Source organism: Ahaetulla prasina, chromosome 8 (assembly GCF_028640845.1).
Source record: "Ahaetulla prasina isolate Xishuangbanna chromosome 8, ASM2864084v1, whole genome shotgun sequence".
NCBI lineage: Eukaryota > Metazoa > Chordata > Lepidosauria > Squamata > Colubridae > Ahaetulla > Ahaetulla prasina.
Window position 1 is genome coordinate 34,333,065 of NC_080546.1, and position 19,789 is coordinate 34,352,853.

At 37.7% G+C, this 19,789-nt stretch overlaps 1 protein-coding gene across 2 annotated transcripts in view; it reads right to left on the reverse strand.

The window, feature by feature from the left end:
• The window catches only part of ARHGAP10 (Rho GTPase activating protein 10), a 115,002-nt gene extending 95,241 nt beyond the window's left edge, over nucleotides 1-19,761 (reverse strand). For both annotated transcript variants that reach the window (XM_058192773.1, XM_058192772.1), the window contains exon 1: nucleotides 18,748-19,761. In XM_058192773.1, coding sequence (XP_058048756.1) covers nucleotides 18,748-18,901 — 154 coding nt within the window. In that variant the 5' untranslated portion in view covers nucleotides 18,902-19,761. The remainder of the gene's footprint in view (nucleotides 1-18,747) is intronic.
• Nucleotides 19,762-19,789: the final 28 nt, after the last annotated feature.

Sequence of the window (19,789 nt, forward strand, 5' to 3'; positions counted from 1 at the left end):
TTGGAACCAAAAGCAAATGTAGAACATTGTCGTTTTGCAAACATAAGCATTTATGAAGAAGCTTAAAGCTTACTGGTCCCAAAATTGTATTTCTATTACGGGTAGTCCTCAACCCATGACCACAGTTGAGCACAAGATTTCCTTTGCTAAATGAAACAATTAAGTGAATTTGGCCCTATTTTACAACCTTTCCTGCCACAGTTAATTGAATCACTGCTGTAATTAAATTAGTAACATGATTGTTAAGTGAATCTAGCGTCTCCATTGACTGTGTTGGAAGGTCTCAAAAAGGTGGGGTATGTGACCACATGCCAATTGCCAATCACCATGGGGATGCTGCAACAGTTCTAAGGGTGAAAAATGGTCATATGTCACTTTTTTCAGTTCCGTTGTAACTTCAAACAGTCACTAAATGAATGGCTTCATTAATTAATGTTGCATTAATTATTAACCCCGATTAAAAAAAAATTGTAGACTGAATAGTAAGTACCGTAGTATTTTAGCATACTGACTGCCTTTATGACCTTATGTTGGCTTTTACAAAAAATATGGGAGCTATATACTTGCTTTGGTGGAACCCTTAAAAGATATTTACCTTCTTTTGAGAGAATATATTCAACTCAAAATATTCTAGTGAAACAATCTGAGTTAATATGTAAGATTTTGCATTTAAACTTATACAAGACTATATGGAAGAACTGACCATTACCAACAACAAACATGGTACACAATTAAAATATGGCTAAGGTTACTGTTTTATGAAGGACCTATTAGAAATGCATGACAGTAATCTGCAAATTGTGTGTCCCTTAATAGGACTCCACGATACTTCCCACATAAGAATGGGTGTCTTCAAAAGCTGCCAAGGAAAACATCCAGAAAAGAAAAAGAATGCCAACCTCTGATCGAAAGCTGAAAATAGAGCTGAATAAAACTTGTTCTATAGGAATGCTAAAAGAGAACAAAGAATGCTGTAATTGTAGATTGTTATAATCCTGTTAATTATAGCTCATCGAATTCTCAATGCAGTTAACTACATTTTTCTCAAATTGCACAAATGGCAAAGTTAAAGCAAAACATATTATCAGTTCAAATCATTACTTAGCAAGCCTGCACTTTATCACGGGCAATATTTTGTTTCTTCTTTCAAGTATTATGATTATTTGTGATCGAGAGTTATGGAATGGCTGGAAGTAGGGAGATAGTAAGGACACCTTTGAACTTCTTACCCCTAAAAGAAGAAAGTGCCATAAAACAAAACAATATGCTTTACTTGATCATCCAATTAGATTTGGTGTCAGTAATCAACAAATAGCAGAGCATTTAAAGGTAATGACTTTCCCTTATTTTTTGCTGGCTATTAAATTTTATTTAGCAAATATTATTTACATATCTATTTACTGGATTTATATCCCTCCAACTCCATGAGATAAACTTAAAAACCTTCATACTGTAACACAATTTTATGAATGGTAAAAGCATATGCAATAAATCTAAAATCAGCCTCCACAGTATCAAAACATTCTCGGTAAAAACAAAGACACTTCAACTATATTATAATAATTTATAATATAATTGCAATTCACCTAAATAATAAGAATTGCACCTACCAAATTTATTAACAAAGAAAATCACATGGTTCAAAATAAACCAATGCCAGCAAAATAATGTGTACTACCAAAAGTCCTCTGAAACCATCCATTTTATGGAGGGCAATTTGGTATTCAAAGAGAGGCTATTTTATAAAACCATTACAAAAAAAATCTTCTAGTTTCCCTTTGTCATTTGCTAAAATGTAGGATCCTCAATTTTTTACCATGAGATATATAACGTACTAACTGAAGATCGCTGGTGCTGGCTTGAGGCTAAGACATAAAGAGCTGTATAGGTCAAAACCAGAATTCTGAATTGCACTTGGAAGTCTATTAGCAAGACCTAAGCGCAGATATAAAGTCCTTCTGATGGTTGACTTTGCCATCACATAGATATTGTGTCACCTTTTGTACCAACTATAACTTCAGGTGGTCTTTAGAGCAGCACATCTAATTGTGTGATGATGAGCTCTAGCCACAACTGGAGGGAGCATCAACCAAAACTGGGCAAACAACTATCCAGCTGTAGTCATGAACTCAGGAGGATCCCAAGTTGTGAACTTCCTCCTTTTGGACAGACTTTCGCCCTTAAGACAACACAGAAGCTGCCCAAAATGTTATTATGCAAACAGTAGCCCAACGTTGCTTGTGTTTAACTTCATCCTGTTTTCTCCTATTCAGATCTTGAAAGCCTGCAGGCAGTGGGACAAGATTTCCATAGCACTGCTAATTTTGCTTAGGATCACACACTGTAGATCTGGATATCACTAGCATATAACTGATACCACCCCATACCAACGGATGATCTCTTCCATTCATTAGTTGTTAAATAACAAGACCGAGTAGATTGAACACTGACACATCCTGCGTAAGTAGTAAAAAGTCAATATCTTCTCAGTTATGATTGGGAATTAAAATTGCCCATTAAGGAAAACATTGAAACCTAAAAAAGTGGTTTCTTTAACAATATGTGAAATATATAACCATTCATAACTAAAATGTCATTTTTCACAAAATGCTGTGGCACAGGTGGTTATGAGTGCAGTTTATTATGTCCATGTAACACCACTACTCTACAAACTGACTGGCTCCCAATGATACAATTCTTGATACAATTCAAGCTACTTGTAGAAGTTGACCAGGATGAGCACAAGAAAAAGATCAAGGGCATCATGTTTCGAGTTCCTTTGTGCCCACAAGAGATCTAACTCCAGCCCTCCTTGCATTCCATTGACTGTTCTCTACTGCCAATCTGCTTTGACCATTAGTGGTTCAGATTTTTTTAGAGAGTGCTAGCATGTGATAAACCCTTATATTCATTTCAACTGCCTGAAATTCTGATTTCCTACACTTGACAGTACTGGTTATCCCTCCATAGGGCAAGATTGAGTTACTTGTGGTGCCACTTTTTCCCTAAATAATCTGCCTCCCCCACATTTTTGTATTTTTTTCATTGGATAACTTTCTCCAAGTTGACTGAAAACTATAGCTGTCAAAACTGATATTAACATTTCACATTTCAGTTACATTTGCTAAAAATGCTGGTAGCCCAGTTATAAATATGTTGCTTACAGGAAAGACAAAAATATTTGTTGCAATATTATTTATTACACAAAATCAGTCATACACTGCCAAAAACATATGAATTACTTTTGCTTAACTTTTGCCAGAAAAAAACAAACCAAAGCTCCATGCAGACAGAAAACAAACTCATTAACAACTGCCAGCTGATAATGGTACTTTATAGCTTCCAATTCTTAAATGTAGTTCTTATAAATGAAATTATGCAATTCTGATGGTCTTTCTGATAAAATGGCCTATTTCATTCCCTGTCAGGGCCCCCTCTGCCCTAAAAAATGTCTTGTTTATTCAACAATTTTTTTTCAGTAACAAATGTTCTGAAATTTACCCAATTGTCTTATAAAGGCTGAACATTCAGGTTTTGGAAGGCACAGCTCCAACTAAGCCTGTCTTCTGAAAAGCTGTGAAGACCTGAGTGGTTTGGTGAGTCATCTGGATTGTACCTGGTTTTCTGAATTGCCTTGGGCACAATATGTTTTTCTATAAGAACCATTATTTCTATAATCATGTATGTCATCCTGAGACGTGTGATGAATGGGCAGCAATATAAAAGATGGGAATAGTGGGAAGAACAAACAATGCTTTTAAACTGCTGCGATATAGGAGGAAAGTGCACCCTCACAATGAAAAGAGATGTCAACTCTCTATGGGGAGTTTAGTTGTCCCAAAAGTGCTTTTTCAAAAAAAGCTCTGAAGAAGAGCTGAATAAACTTCTTCAGCCAAATAGGTTGTAAAAAAATGCTTTTAAAAGTAAAAAAAAAAAAGATCACGCGCCAGAGCTGATCCCCCTGCGCCCATTCTAGTTACCCCATGCCTCTTTTTGGCGGGTACTGCACATGCGCGCACAGCACACATGTGCAGCAAGCGAACCGGTAGTAAACCAGTTCAGATTTCACCACTGCCTCAATCCCTTTAGGGTTCAGAGATGAGACAGTACTAGTGAGAAACAGCTGTCAAAGATAATAATACTTCGTGTTAATCTTTGCTCCCATTTATATTTAATGAATGCAAGATATGTAAAAAGCAAAGTCCACTGCTCAATATTTCCTTGATGAGAATTGTTCTACAATTTCTCAAATATCAATAAGTACACATATTAGACTAACTCATTTTACCTTCAACAATAATGATCTGTTTATTGCTTATACTTATATATAACATATACTTATGTTATCATACAACTCTTGTGTTTCTTTATGGAAAAAATATGGGGTTTGTGGAGAAAGGAGTTGGTAAAGCAAGGGAAAGGGTGATAAATTAAGGCTCCACTTCCAAAGATCTGAACCTTTTTAGCCAGCAGACAGCCACTTCAACTCCCCATGTACTGTCTAGCAGGGAACGGCAGAGAAGGGAAATAATCAACCTTCCAGCTCACGCAAAACATTTTATACTTCAAATCTATTTACTTTATGGCCTTTTCTCTGTTTCAAAAACTGTACAAATTGTTTTTAATCACATTTGTGCATTTCAGAGTGACATAGTGAAGAACAAAAATCTGGACTGCATATTTCCAGACCAGCATAACATCATTCCTGGAGTTGATGTCGACTATTAAACTATTTTATTTTTATTTTTTAAATAAATAAAACATCAATTATTGTATGCTAAAGTTCTACTTTTTTCACTAGGAATTCCTCAAAGTATAAAAAAGTATGGATTTTTCAGGTATAAGATTTGGGCAAAATAATTATATAATCCTGAGAAGAGAAATGTATGAAATCTACACTTCATCTACAACTGCACAAAAGGGCAAGACCTTTCAAACAACACTGGACTTATTCTGTTAATAACATAATATTCAGAGGTTTATCTATTTAAAAATAATACTACGAACCAGCACAACCATGCCTGTGTTTTATAAACAATTATTAGTTTATTTAACTTTTACCCTGCTTTTATTATTTTTAAAATAACTCAAGTTGGTGAACATACCTAATATGCCCTTCTTCTATCATTTTCTCCACAACAACAATCTTGTGAGATGAATTGAGCTGAGACAAAGTGATCAGCCCAATCACACAGCCAGCTTTAATGCCTGTTACTGTTTTCTGGTTTCAAGACTGGTTCCTTAACCACTATACTTCACTTCGCTACACAAAACTGGTTGTTTACTAACTTGGAAAATTTGTAAAATTCTTTTCTCTTTCCTTCAATTGAAAACCCATGCCACACAGAGACCCTATTTTAAAAGTTTTTGCATTCTCTTATAGGCAATTTCTAATATCCACTGCCTCTTTCGTTTTATTATTCAGCATGCAGTCACTCGTGTCCTGGTCATCTCTTGGCTGGATTACTGCAACACGCTATACAATTACTTGAAAAGTATTTGGAAGGTACAACTGGTACCAAATGCAGCAGTGCAGATAGTTCTGGAAATCCCTCTAGTGGCAAATATAACACCGCTATTCCACATTGGTTGCCAATTTGCTTCCAGGTCCAAATCAAGCCGTTGGTTATTACCTATAAAGCTCTTTACAGCATGGGTTCAGGATACCTAAGGAGCGATATAACATAAATGAGATTAACCCATCCCACTCACTTTAGCAGAATACACCTATGTTGGATTCCATCTGCCAAAGGATTTGAGTTAGCAGGCTCCAAGAGAAGAGTCTTCTCTGCTTTTCCACCCTTTGGAATACTTCCCTTCTGGAGGAGAAGAGGGACCTCACATTCACTGTCTTTTAGAGGAGCCTAACTTGGCTCTGTCAGTTATCCTGGAGCCCTGGCCTATAGGGACATTCTAGGCTGGGGGTTAGGATTAGGATTGGGGATTTGCTCATCAGCTCCCTCTGGTGACCAAGCTGGAGGAACCAGAGGGGGATCAGCTTCAGGTTCTGGAACAAAAGGGCAGGAAACAGATGGTTCACTTGGGTGAGGCAGTTTCTCCAGCCCTGACTGTTGTTTCTCTGCTTTAGAAATCAGTTTGTCCATAGCCTTCTGTCTCTGCTCCCTGTCCCTAAGTTCTGCCCTAGAACCTCTGGCAGACTTGCAGGTCACCTTTTTTCCCACAGAGGCCTCAGCACTCCATTTGGGAGCATTTTAACTGAAGCTATGCAGAGTGGATGTCTGCTCTCAGAAGTTGGGAGGGATTGTGGCTGATTAAGGTCCCCGGGCAGGGAGGAAAAAGGCAGTGGCGGCGGTTTCCAGTGAATTCTCGCCTAGCCAGCACACACACGGCAGAACAGTCCACTGCTAAGGGGGGGCGGTTTTAGAGAGAACCTAGGGTTAGCCAACACCCAATACTGCAATTGCCCTGATTACCAGGGAATGGTGGCCCAACTGCAGAATGATCCGCTCCTAAGGTGTGGCATTTCTAGGGCGAACCTAGGGTTAGCCAGCACCCAATATTGTATTATTGCCCAGGAATACTAGGGACTAGCGGTCCAACCACGATGTTTGCGCACCGCCGTTCAGACCTGAGGTGACCAGGAGGAAATTCCGCTCCGAAAGGCCGGAAGGCTCCCTCCTTTGTGCGCGGCATGGTTGAGACAAAATGGCAGCTGCCAGGCTGAGAGCCTGGGAAACCGCATCCAGGCTAGCAAGGACGGCACTCTGATCGTTGTGAGTCCATGCGCCCTAAGGTGAGCCGTGGTGGCGGCTAAGCCAAATTTTGGCTGTTAGGTGAGCCAGCAGTCCTCCAATGTGCTCCCCTCAACTGCGAGATGCCTGGCTAGCACAAAGAGGCTAGAATGGCGGCAGCATGTCAGCAAAGCTGGAACTAACCAGCATGCCTTCTTGGGAATCATAGGATGTATTGAGGCGAAAAAAAAAGTGAGAATGAAATAGTCTAGGAATGGTGAAGTACAGAGAAATCTACCAAACATCTCTCTCGGGCCGAGTGAGCCGAAAAATGAGGGAAGGAGGGAGGGAGAGAGAGAGGGGGGGGCAAGAGGGCATGTCTAATGATTATGACTCAGTCTCTGGACAGATCCAACTGTAGCAACATTCCTGGACTATTCTGCAGCTACACTGGAGAAGATCCCAACCTCCATGACATACATCCTCTTGGTTTTTAATTTCTTGTATAAGCTTCTAATTTTAAGTGTTTTGTATCTTTTTTCCCTTTTTATTTTTCTGCAAACTACTCAGAATCGCTTTAACAATAAGATGGGTACTATACAAATTTAATAAATAAAATTCCATCAAGGAATTTTTTCATACCTTATATTAGTGTATCTGGCACTTTGAATGTAATTATTTTGGCTCCTTTCACAAGCAGCTTCCATGTAATCTTTGCTTAAATCCATATTTTTGTTCATCTCTTTATTTGTTAAACGAATAGTTTTTAAGGGCTCACTAAGAGCAACAACCTATCAAGATTCCGACTGACAAACCCAACCAAAGCAAGCATGATCCGAGACAATCCAAACTCTTTATGCAAAACTTTATTGCAATCATTTCAGCATATTTGAAGGCAAAACCAGATTTAGAACTTTCCAGTGCTAACCCCTATAGGTAAAGTTCAAATTCCACTCCCTCTGCCCCATTAGCTCAGGACACATTGTCCAATACGGCTTCTGGATTTTGTTATGAGAAAGTCTTTTTTAGCTTCTATAAACACCTGCCAAAATGTCTTTGATTCTCACAGTGACATCTTGATGTCTGGGCCATTTTCTATCTGCCTCTCTCCCCCCCCCCCCCATTGTTCATTGACAAGTTGAGATGTGATAATAGTTACAACAGCAAAAGTCTTTTGAAACTTGGCACAACCAGTGTCAATTCAATAATGTAGTTTATCATCCATAGTAATCCAAGATGTACAATTTTAATTAACATTAAAATAGTGCTGATGATACTATATGATATGGAACTATGGGAACCTATTAATGTTCCCTTATTGAAACTAATACAATCCTAATTTTAAAAAACTCTAAAACAGCTTCCTATACAATAATTCATAAACTTTTATGAAATACAGAAAAAAGGCCACAGGCATATGCATGAAAGTGTTATTTTGCATGATAGTTCAGCACTGAGATTAAGATACTCAGTGCCGTTAAATTTGCTTTTTATGATACTATGCAGGTAAAACAGAAGCAACAACTTAAACTGAATCTGAAAGACTGAAGTAGCATTTTCTAAAATCCAAATTAATGCTTGAATATCCTCAAACAAACATGAAGGTAAAATAAAAAAGACAAAGAATATCAGAAGAACTCCACAAACTGAACAAATTCTGTGGGCTAGGAAAGTCCTTTTTTAGTCATTCCAGACATGTAAGGAAGTATGACTCTACCAATTATCTTAATCTAATGTCAACATATATTTCAGAATGACTTCACCTAAGATTCTACTCTTTTGAGATTCCAAAGAGATTTACCCATCTAATGACACAATCCAAAAGTTCAGCAACTGATCAAATCTTTCCAATTGGAGCACTATAATAGTTTTTAAGAAACAGTATTCCAATGACACCAATGAGAAAAAATCGTATGGTATAAAGAAAAACCAAGCGAAGCATATAATTTGCCACATCAAAATAAACCCAAACCAATTATTTCCAAATAAATTTGGAAAAGTCTATACTTCACATCACTGCCTTCCATTGAGGACCTGTATACTGCACAAATCAAGAAGAGGGCCGTGAAAATATTTGCAGATCCCTCGCATCCTGGACATAAACTGTTTCAACTCCTACCCTCAAAACGACGCTATAGAGCACTGCACACCAGAACAACTAGACACAAGAACAGTTTTTTCCCGAAGGCCATCACTCTGCTAAACAAATAATTCCCTCAACACTGTCAGACTATTTACTGAATCTGCACTACTATTAATCGTTTCATAGTTCCCATCACCAATCTCTTTCCACTTATGACTGTATGACTATAACTTGTTGCTGGCAATCCTTATGATTTATATTGATATATTGATCATCAATTGTGTTGTAAATGTTGTACCTTGATGAACGTATCTTTTCTTTATGTACACTGAGAGCATATGCATCAAGACAAATTCCTTGTGTGTCCAATCACACTTGGCCAATAAAAATTCTATTCTATTCTAGATAGCTGGGAGACAAAGTAAACTTCTTTCCAGTCTTAAAATAATCAACAAATCGGCTGAAAATTAAATAAAAGCGAAATCCAGAAACAATTGGGAAAGCAATGAAGTTTATTTCTGGAAGAAAATAAGATGTTCAAAATACTTGGATCACAACAGAAACTATAAACTGTGAAAAGAATTATGCAACTTTTTTGTTTACAGAAAAAAACCAAGAATACAAATATGTCTATCTTTAGCTTTTTTTATTCTGAAACTTTTCTTCTCACAATTTTTATATGAATGATACTCAAATATAACAAAAACATATTGCTTAGTAAAGAAAATGGAAGTGTTAATACTTTAAAAAAAGCTATTAACTCATTTCTGCTGAAAGAAATGAGAAAATATTTAAACAATCATTAGAACTGTAAATAAATATACATTTCTTCATTAAGAATTAATATTAAACTAGCCAATGCCAAAAAGGCATTCAAATTCCTTTGATAATGTTGATAAATGAGGTTCCAGACATAATTTTTGTATAAGTTAGTTGCAGGGTGCTTGCGTTAGATGGGAAGATGCTTCCAACCATAATGTTCCTGTGGCTGTCAATAATCCTTGCTTAACTATCAGATCACCACAGTGTTAACAGATTGTTTTAAAATAACAAGCTATATCTTTTCACAAGGCCAGATGAGTCAACATCCAAGAGCTTAAACTGATACTTTCTGCAAACACCCAGACAGGGTAGGGACTGGTAATACAGAGAGGTTGGACTAGTTTGAATCCCTTTTTATGGTTTCTGGGAAAGCTTCTGATCATGAGAGCTGAAAGCTGGCAATACAAGTTTTGACACAGGAAATCATATGCAAGCCACAGGATAGGTATAACGAAAACCCTAATGTTTCTCTTCCAACTGATCTGTGCTCAAAGCCTTCAATATAGATCCACACACTTTGTAGTTCTCGGCCCACCAAAAAATATTAAGAGAGGCCTTGGCAAACGAAAGATTGCCTATACCATCTACTCTTGATGCTGTTGAACTGTTATTCTCAACTGCTACTATCCGGAGTCGGGGTGAAATGTAAAATTTGTTACTACGGGTTTTGTGGGCATGGCTTGGTGGTGGGGTAATGTGACTGGGTGGGTGTGGCCAACTTTTTTTTTTTTTTACTTTTTAAAGCATTTTTTCTACAACCTCTTTGGCTTTTAAAAGCCTGTGATAATCAGGCAACTCATCTGGGATTGCCAGAGGAAAAAAAGCTTCTAAAGAGATCTGACGATCCCAGCTGAGTTGCCTGATTGCCAGACCGTTTAAAAGCATTTTTTTCTACAACCTCTTCGGTCAAAGAGTTTGTAGAAAAAATGCTTTTAAAGGGTTCTGACAATCCCAGCTGATGCGATCATCAGAGACTTTTTTTTTTACTTTTAAAAGCATTTTTTCAGCCAAAGAAAAAATGCTTTTAAAAGTAAAAAAAAAAAGTCTGATGATTGCACGGCTCAGCTGGGGGGCGCGGCAGGGACTTTTGCTACTGCTTCTCGAACTACCTAAGGCTATTGCTACCGGATCAGGCGATCCGGTCCAAACCGGGAACATTTCACCCCTGCTCAGAGTCCACTTAGATTCGGCTGTTTGCAAGTATGAGGGTATCTCATTTCAGAAAATTTGGCGCGCTAGCCTAAGTGTAGCAAACAAAAACAAAAAACAAAAACCCAATAAAATTCTTGGGCAAAGCCTATACCTGCTATTAAAGTAGGATCCATATCCAGAAGAGCCCTCAGACTACATTCTGTTCTTTCTACAGAAATGAGGATTTCAAAATTTTAATTAATCCATATGATTATTTGATAAATCACCATTCTGTCTTGAATTTAATCTGTACCTGTTTCTTCCCATCCTATTCCCCACAGGCACTATGTAACGCCCACATCAAGCCCTTTCTCAGTCATAAGTAGAAATGTAAAATGTACCTTGTGTGTCCAATCACACCTTGGCCAATAAAGAATTCTATTCTATTCTATATTGCCAATACCTTATCTCAGCTTGCAGATGACCTCTCCCAGCAGTTTTAAATACGGTTAAATGGAATGAAGGAAAAACCTGGGCAAATTTCCAAAGAGCCACCTCTCCTGCCCTTGTCCAGATTTCAGCAATACACACCAGGACTGCCTTTTTGTCCTTGATTAAATGGTGGAGAAATATAGCATTGCTGAACAAATATCTTGCATTTAACAGCAACAGATTGAAATATGATTCACAGAAATGGGGAATAGAACTGAATTGCTGATCCCTCTTGCTTGGAACAGCCCATCCAATGCTCCCCATAATATTGTTTGTACTATTCAGTTACAATCCTTCACCCAATTTACTTCCCCTATAGCCTCCTTACCCTACCTTTTCTTGGCTCTTGAGAGTATTCTTCTACCAAATACAGGAGCCTTAAAAAAAAATAACATGGCAGTCATTTTTTCCCCTTTTTCACAGCACAAAATCAACCCCCAGCCCTGAACAGAAGCTGTTTGCCAAGAAATGCCCCTTTCTTTGCAAAGAGCTCCTGGGTAGGAATGGGCTGACTGTGAGTGGCAGAAAAAGGGGAAAGGGGAGGGGATCTTGAAAAAGGCTGAAAAAGGAACATAGTGCAAAGGGGCATTTGAATGTGCTGCAGTCCCTTTAAGTTGCTTTGTGCTTTTTTGTTTTTCCACACAAAGCCAGCCACATATGGCCTAGGATCCAGGTTGGGCATGGCTTGTCATCAGTGGGAGAAAGATGATGGGTACAAGAATCAAATGGAGAGAGGAGGCTAACCAGGGCAACTTGGACTGGGCTGGGATAACTGAGGTTTTCTGGGATGTGGAAAGCAACCCAAAGCACATAATGCTCAGGCTGCTTGCTGTCTTGAGAGGCAGGGTGCAAGGAGGCCAAAAAAGCACAGATGGGAGAAATACAAAAGTGAGGTTGCAGGTAATCTCTTTCCTCATTGATGGTTGGGGCTGGGAAGGACCTAGCCCAAAATGGCTTGAATTGGGATGGATCCTCTGTTAATGACCAGTAGAATTCACTTAAAGACAGCCATAGGGATTGCCATTTCTAAATGATGCAAAAATATGATGTGTTGCTTTACAACAGCATTGGTTACTGACCAAAATTAGGGTTCCAATTGTGGTTGTAAGTTTAATACTTTAGTGGACTGTACTGCCACTGAATCTCCTTCCGAGCCCTAGGCTGTAGATATACAACTTGGATATCATAAACATATCCAGCAGCTTCATGTAAATATGAAAAGAAATAGAGAAGAACTTCCTGCTGTTTTATCAATTTAAGAACTGCTATCTCCTTGATTCAGAATGGCTTCATATTATAGACATTACTATATTCAAAGGAAGTAAAGCAAATCATATTAAATTATCAGGTATTTTGCTCCTAGTTTATGAGTTTCCACTAGAAACTCTACCCTCAAAACGATGCTATAGAACGATGTTATGCACTCCAGAACAACTAGACACAAGTTTTTCCCCGAATGCCATGACTCTGCTTAACAATTCCCACAACAGTGTCAAATAATTTATTAAGACTGTATTACTATTACTCTTCTCTTCCTTACTAGTATCTATTTCTTCCCAGTTATTACTATAACCATGTTGCTCGTATCTTTCAACTTATATTGTTTTTATTTGTTTCCTAGTATGATTGATAGCTTGTTAGTAACCTTGACTATCACTAAGTATTGTATCTTTTTATTCTCGATGAATGTATTTTATTCTCCTTACACTGGGAGCATATACTTAAGACAAATTCCTTATGTGTCCAATCACACTTGGCCAATAAAGAATTCCAGAAACTATCTCAATGTTTCCATTCCTCTGCAATTATGAGGACTAAGTCTGCTTTTTCTACAGGAAACTGGAAATGGAGGTCCAATTCTCCATATTAATAGGCATATATTTACCGTATTTTTTGGAGTATAAGACATACCTTTTTTCCCAAAAAAAAGAGGGTGAAAATCCTAAGGAAAATCCTAAGGACCCATGTCTTATACTCTGAATGTAGCCCCACCTAGCTTCTCAAACGGAGGTTTCAGAGGCTGAAAGAAGCTTCAGAAAAGAAGCCCGCAAATAGAGCTTCAGAAAAGAAGCTCCCAAACAGAGCTCCAGAGGCTTTTTTTTCTGAAGTTCTGTTTTGGAGGCTTTCAGACGCAGAAAAGTTTTTTCTGAAACAGAGTTTCAGAGGCAGAAAAAAAAAGCAAAAAAAAAAAAAAAAAGCAAGACACAGAGCTCACAACCAAGGAACCTGTTGCTAAAATTCACCTCTGAGAACAGTTGATTAGGAGTATTCCAGGAGGCCAATCCACCTGCCAATCAGCTTTTTTCTTATTTTCTTCCCCACAAACTAAGATGCTTATACTCTGAAAAACACGGTACATATAAAGTACTTAACCTCATAGGAAGAACAATGTGCTTTATATTTTTAAGAAGTTTCTTTTTGTTCTCATTTAAATCAACTAAGAATTTTGCCTGCATAAAGCCTTGAATACAGTAACTCCTCATTTTAGTTAGCAATCATCCACAGGTCTCTCTTTTTCTCAGAAATGTCTTCATTTAGCTGGTATTTCACTAAAGAACCTGTTTATTGGAATGGAACTCAGTAAATTAGCAAGAAGTAAGTGTATATAGATGCTGTCCTAAATACAAATTTAAAAGTTGTTCTACAAAAATATTTCTAGGAGTGCTAAACTTCCCATTTATTATTGCATAATTCTCAGTTTAGTTCTTTTCCACAAATCTACTTCTGAAAACTAAATGTAAAAACAGCAAAACAAACTTTTATATTACTGAACCATACAACAGATTTTTTAGGGAAATGTTTCCACATGTTATTAAATACTGTGAATTATCTCTGCCCCACAGTAGGATAGTGTCCCCTCAGTCAGGCATGTAATGCTAGAAAAATCTTATAACTTTTCAACGCTTAATTTAGGAAAAGAATTGTTACTAAAATATATATGCCAACCAACTTCTAGTGACTTTGGACCCTTTACAAATGATTTAAGACATAAAAAATGACGATAAAAACAAAAAGGAACAAAAATGATAGAGATGGCAGAAGAACAAACTAGGTGGAAGCAAAAGAAAACAAACTAAATTAAAAGGAGGCCTTAGTCATTTTCACCAAAGGCTTGAGTGAACACTCAGGTCGACAAGCAAGGTCTCACTGTAAGTAATTATAGAGATAATTTTGTCATTAAATCTTAAAGGAAAGAAAGAATCTAGTTCATGCCCTGCTTACTTTGGAGATACTTTAAAAAGCTCATAAAGCCATTTGTCCTCAAGAAATTGAAATGGGAACTCATAAGAGACTCAAACTGGATCCTAAAGGGTAACTGCACCAACTGTTAAGAGCTGCCAATTCTCAATGGGAAAATGGTTGCAGATCTTTGAACTACAGATCTTTGACTAACTACAAGTGAAAATAAGAAGTTACAGAACTACAGACTTCCATGGGAAGAATAGAGAGCTAAGCATCTCCATTATCAGAAGACACAATATTTCTGGCCAAGACTAAAGGAATGACGAGTATATTGGTCCCACAGAACCTCTCTTGATAAGGAGAGAACAACAGATAACTTACGTGCTCTGGGCAGCTGCTCTTCATGAACAGACGGTAGGACAGCAGTTTCCCCCCCCCCCCAAGTTTTGAGTGCTAGGGGTAGGAGGCGAAGGGAAGCCAACCTGCTTTCAACTGTGGCAGACACTTTTAAAGGATACTGGGTTCATTAACCTCACTTTTTGGAATCTAATTATTTTAAGGATCACAGAGAACTTCAAAATGACAAGTTTGAAAAATTACCTGTAAATTTACCTTACTTACGTTATCTTCAATAAAAGATAAATTAATACTTAAGAATGTAAAGAATTGGAAATGAATATCAAAAACCTAAGTAAGATTTTGTTCTATGGAAGTTATAATGAAGTTATATGTTCTATGGAAGTTAAAATACTAGATAAATTTGAATTATTAGAACTCTTGCTATAAAATTTTGGAAACAATTAAATAAACACACATCACCATATGAACAGTGGGAACTAAATTGTTTAGTCTACCCTAACAAAAATTCATGACTTTATGATTTCAGAAATTGGAACTAAAGATTCCAGGATGAAAGAAAAAAAAAGTGGGGTGGGGGGGAGATGAAAAGCCTGTCTTGTATTTTTGTAAACCGAAAGAAAATGCTGTGATATTTGAAATACTCCAGGAGATCTTTGAAGAATGGAGTCAGAAAACAGCAGTTACAATGTCAGCAATGATGTATGCTTCTATAGATAGACTATTTCCAAAAAATGATGTTAAAGAAAATATAGCAGAAGCAAAAGAGACACAAAGGGTAAAAGATCTTGCAAAAAAGAGATGAAATACATTTTCAGGGGGAAAAAAGTTTCGGAATAAAGAAATGAAATGTTTTTCTGATGCAGAAAAACCAGAACATAAGGAAATTGAAGAAATACTTTAAAAATATGGATTAGAAACAGATTAAAGTGGAAATTGTTGTTGTTGTTAGTTGCGAAGTTGTGTCCGACCCATCGCGACCCCATATGACAAGTTAACAAAATGACTAGATGAGGATTTCTTACTGGACTTACAAAAAAGTTGGTTAATGTCTTGAAGAAACCTTTGAGATGGGAAAAAGAAAAACTGAAGAGAGATCAAATTCTATGACAATATTTGAATAAAGATTAAGAATGGAAGAAAAGGAAATATAAAGTTGATTTGTTTGATCAACATTAAAATAAGACATATTTGTATACCTGAAAGTTTTTGCATCTATGGATTTGCATATGGATAAAGGATGGGTTATGGGAAGAAGAAATATTTCTTATAAATATTATTATCATATAGGGGATGAAAAATTATTAATTCTGCCTGTACTTGTTCTGATGAAGATGAGAAGTCAGTTCTTTAGTATTTCTTTTCTCTTTTGTTTCTTTGCACATTTTATTTTTTCTTTATTTTTTCTTTTTCTGAGTTTAGTTTGTATTTTCTTTTACTGTTATTAGAATTCTTGATAAAAACTATTAAAACAGAAGTTATAGGACCCTAAACATTATAGATCTAAAAGTGTTATTTAGGGTTTTTTTTAATGAACAGAGCAACAGGACACAGTTAATATTTACATTGTCAGGGTTAAAAAATATATAAGAGGGTCTTATTTTCGGGAAACCATGGTATTTGTCATGTGTTTTTCCATGTCTCAGAAAGAATTCTAAAAAAAGAATAACATATATTATCCTCAAGTTTTAGAAATATTATTTTTCATGAATTTGTTCTATAGCAATTATAAAGTACTTGCATAATATTATGCAAAATTGTGATTAAGAAAACTCCTGAAAAATACCAGGAGATATAATATTTGGAATTGAGAACCAAAGTGTAAATAAGAACAAAAGGGAAAGAAAAAAAACATGTTATTTTTTTACCAATATAACAAAAACTAATATAAAAATAAACATAAATTATACATCCTACTTTTTCATTACTGAAAACAACCAAAATAAGTATCAAAACCAAAACCACCGCTAAACCAAAGTTCTGTTATAGTGCATATGAATATCCAGCAGGTAATAAATAATGTTTAGTGAACCTACATTTTATTAGTGGAACTCTATTCCACTCCAATCTGTTTTGTTGTTGATTTAGGGCTCTTCTTCAAACTTACAAATGCATGCAAATAACAACAAAAATGATGGATGTAATTGCTTGCAGAGGACTAAAAGGCTTAACGTTTAATTATTTCAGCACAATATCCGGGATGTTAAGCTAATGCAAGAACAACCCAATTGCAATCTTGCAGCTGTTCAGTGAAAAACTGTTGTATAATTCAAAACTGTGTTGTAAGAGGAAAGGAGAGAAGAAACTTTTAAGAAAAGTTTACAATTTGTTGTACAATTAGAATACAGTTTCCCATTTACAATCATCTGGTCCATATTGCTGAACTGATACAATGTTGTAATCAGGAAATCATTAACTCAAATATGAGCTAATCTTCAATATCACAGTTTACCCTGACAAAAATCAAAGTTTCAGTTTTAAAGAATATACCCATGTTTCTATAGAATACAAAACAAGGAAGAAAAAAGCAATAGGGGTGTTTAATTAAAAAAAGTCATTAAGGATACAATTAGAAATAAGATTGACAAGCCTAGATTTGCATAGCTTGATCATTCTACACCATTTTATAGCCTCACAAATGCAGTGCAATGGAGCCCAAAGATCCAGCAAAACTTAATAAAAACGTTTTTGTTTAAGGTTTATTCTTTTAAGCAAAATATTCAGAGATTAGGAGCCTGTATTATTCCCTGAAACCCAGTAAACATAACAAAACACCATGTAAACACCAACACACAGAACATTTACAGATCCATTTAAATTACATGAAACAAAGGTATATATACACAAGATACAGATGTACATGTAGGATTTCCTTAAATAAAAGTGAATATATTTATTTTATAGAATGTTGAATTTCCTCACAATATTTGGTTTCCTGTTTCAAACCTGTTAAACATATCTGTGTTGTTACAATGAATGTAAAGTAAAGTAAGAAGTGATGTGTACTCCGAAAATATTTAAATCAGGTAATTAATGATTACACAATGATTGCACAATACAAATATTGAAGAATAACTCAAGCTATAAAATCATATTGTGCATAAATATGAATCTCTTAAACTCTGATTACAGCACCAAGGGCCTATAACTGACAAGCAGGAAAGGCAGCTATGGGAATTCTTATTGTATATAATAATAAAGTCATATTCAAGAATGAATAGGTTTGATATTTTTTTTTAAAAGGGAAAAGCTTTGAAGTATAATTCGAAGTGCTACAAGAGTTTCAAGATATACTGATAAGGTCAAGTAGTAAGTTTTATATCAGGAAACATTTAATGCTGTGGGATTCCTGACGGTGTTCCTCTACTCAGTGGCTGCGCGGCTTCGAGACGGTTTTCAACGTATACTTCAAGGAGTAGCAGAATAGCATAATACAGAGTTTATGCTATGTAAATTATGCAAACATATTAATTGGAAAGCTGCAGGTCTTTCTTAAATTCACTATGAACCGAGTTATACAATCCGTATGAATTTGTGCATGCATTGCTGTAGATATCAAAGAACGCCGACCGGTTTGGTCATTAGCGTAAAAGCGCCGAGTGCTTGTGAATTTGGGGAGCCCCCCTTTTCTCTTACAGGATCTTTGCCTTAGCAATTCTTAGTACCGTCCTTTTCTATCTACTCTGAGCTTCAATCATCCAATCCAAGAAACCCAACACTCTCCTCAAACTGCGCTCCCATCTGCTGTTTTGGCCCAGGCAAGAGGAGGAGTCGGAGAAATAATCCAAACAGCTAATCGCGCTTTCGGCGCCCCCAGACCTTGTAGGGGCAAGAAAAGATTACCGGGACACGTGCGCCAGGGAATCTGGTGGCAAAGTCGACTATTTGCTTTGCGCTCTTAGTGCCAAAACCAGCCTTTCTCCTCCCCCCCCCCCGCACGCCCCTCACATACTTTTGGATCCCGCCTCTCCCAACTTTTCGACTCACTCTTGGTGGCGGCGATCAGCGTCTTGCCATCCTTGAGCAGCTCTTTGATGAATTTGTTGGTTTTCTCCAGCTCCGCTTCATGAGCTCGTATCCTTTCCCGGAACCTAGGGCTGTCCAGGTAGCAGTCGCTGAACTCCAAAGGCTGCAGTCCCATGGCTGCTGCTGAGGCGGCGGCAGGGTTAGACCAAAATACTTCAGCCTATGTAATCCTTCTCCGAGAGGCTGCAAGAGGAGCACGCCCGCCTTCTCCTTCCAGACCAGTACCGGTCCCTACAGCGCCTCACCCGGGCAAAGGCGACAGCCGCCGAGGACTATCCCAAGCCCTCTAAAAGAAATGCGGGAGAACCGGAGGGCTTCGGTGCCGCCGACGAGCAAAGCCACAGGAAGGAGACTGGCGGGGAAGAAGTTGGTCATTGAGAAATCCGCCACCAGCTCCAGGCACCCTTGGACCGCCTCGGGTGCTCCGCTGGAAGTCGAGACAGAAGCTGGGCTGCTCTGAAAAAGCTCTCCAGACCACTCTCCCCCCACGGACTGGCTGGAAGAGGGGACTAAGGCTGGCCCGCATCTGCATTCCCTCCCTCGGTCCCGCCTCCTTCCCAGGCTGTGTCTCCACTCTCGGCCTTCCCGCCTCCGGTTTTTCCAAGTTTTTCCAATCCGACGCCGAGCTTTCCTCGCTCGGCTCCTCCCTTCAGCCGTTCGGGTCTTGCCGCTCTCACGCTCCTCGGGGTGACGGAGGAGTCTCCCTTGGGCCTGGAACAGGGCGTCAGCTTCAGTCCGCGGTTCTCCCAACTGCCAGGCTGGGACGGTTTAGATTATTTAGAATAAGCCGCAGGAAAACAAAACGGCGACGTTCTCGTCGGTCATTCACACAAATCCGTTCATTATGCAGACGAAACAATAAAAGGGATAGCGGTCGTGGGGCTGCAATTCTTGGTGTCTGTCCATTAAATTAGGAATTGGGAATAAATGAATTTAAAACTTCACTTTACCTTTCCCCCCCCCTCCCCGTTACACTGAACAAAAGCAGCTTTCCGAATCTTGA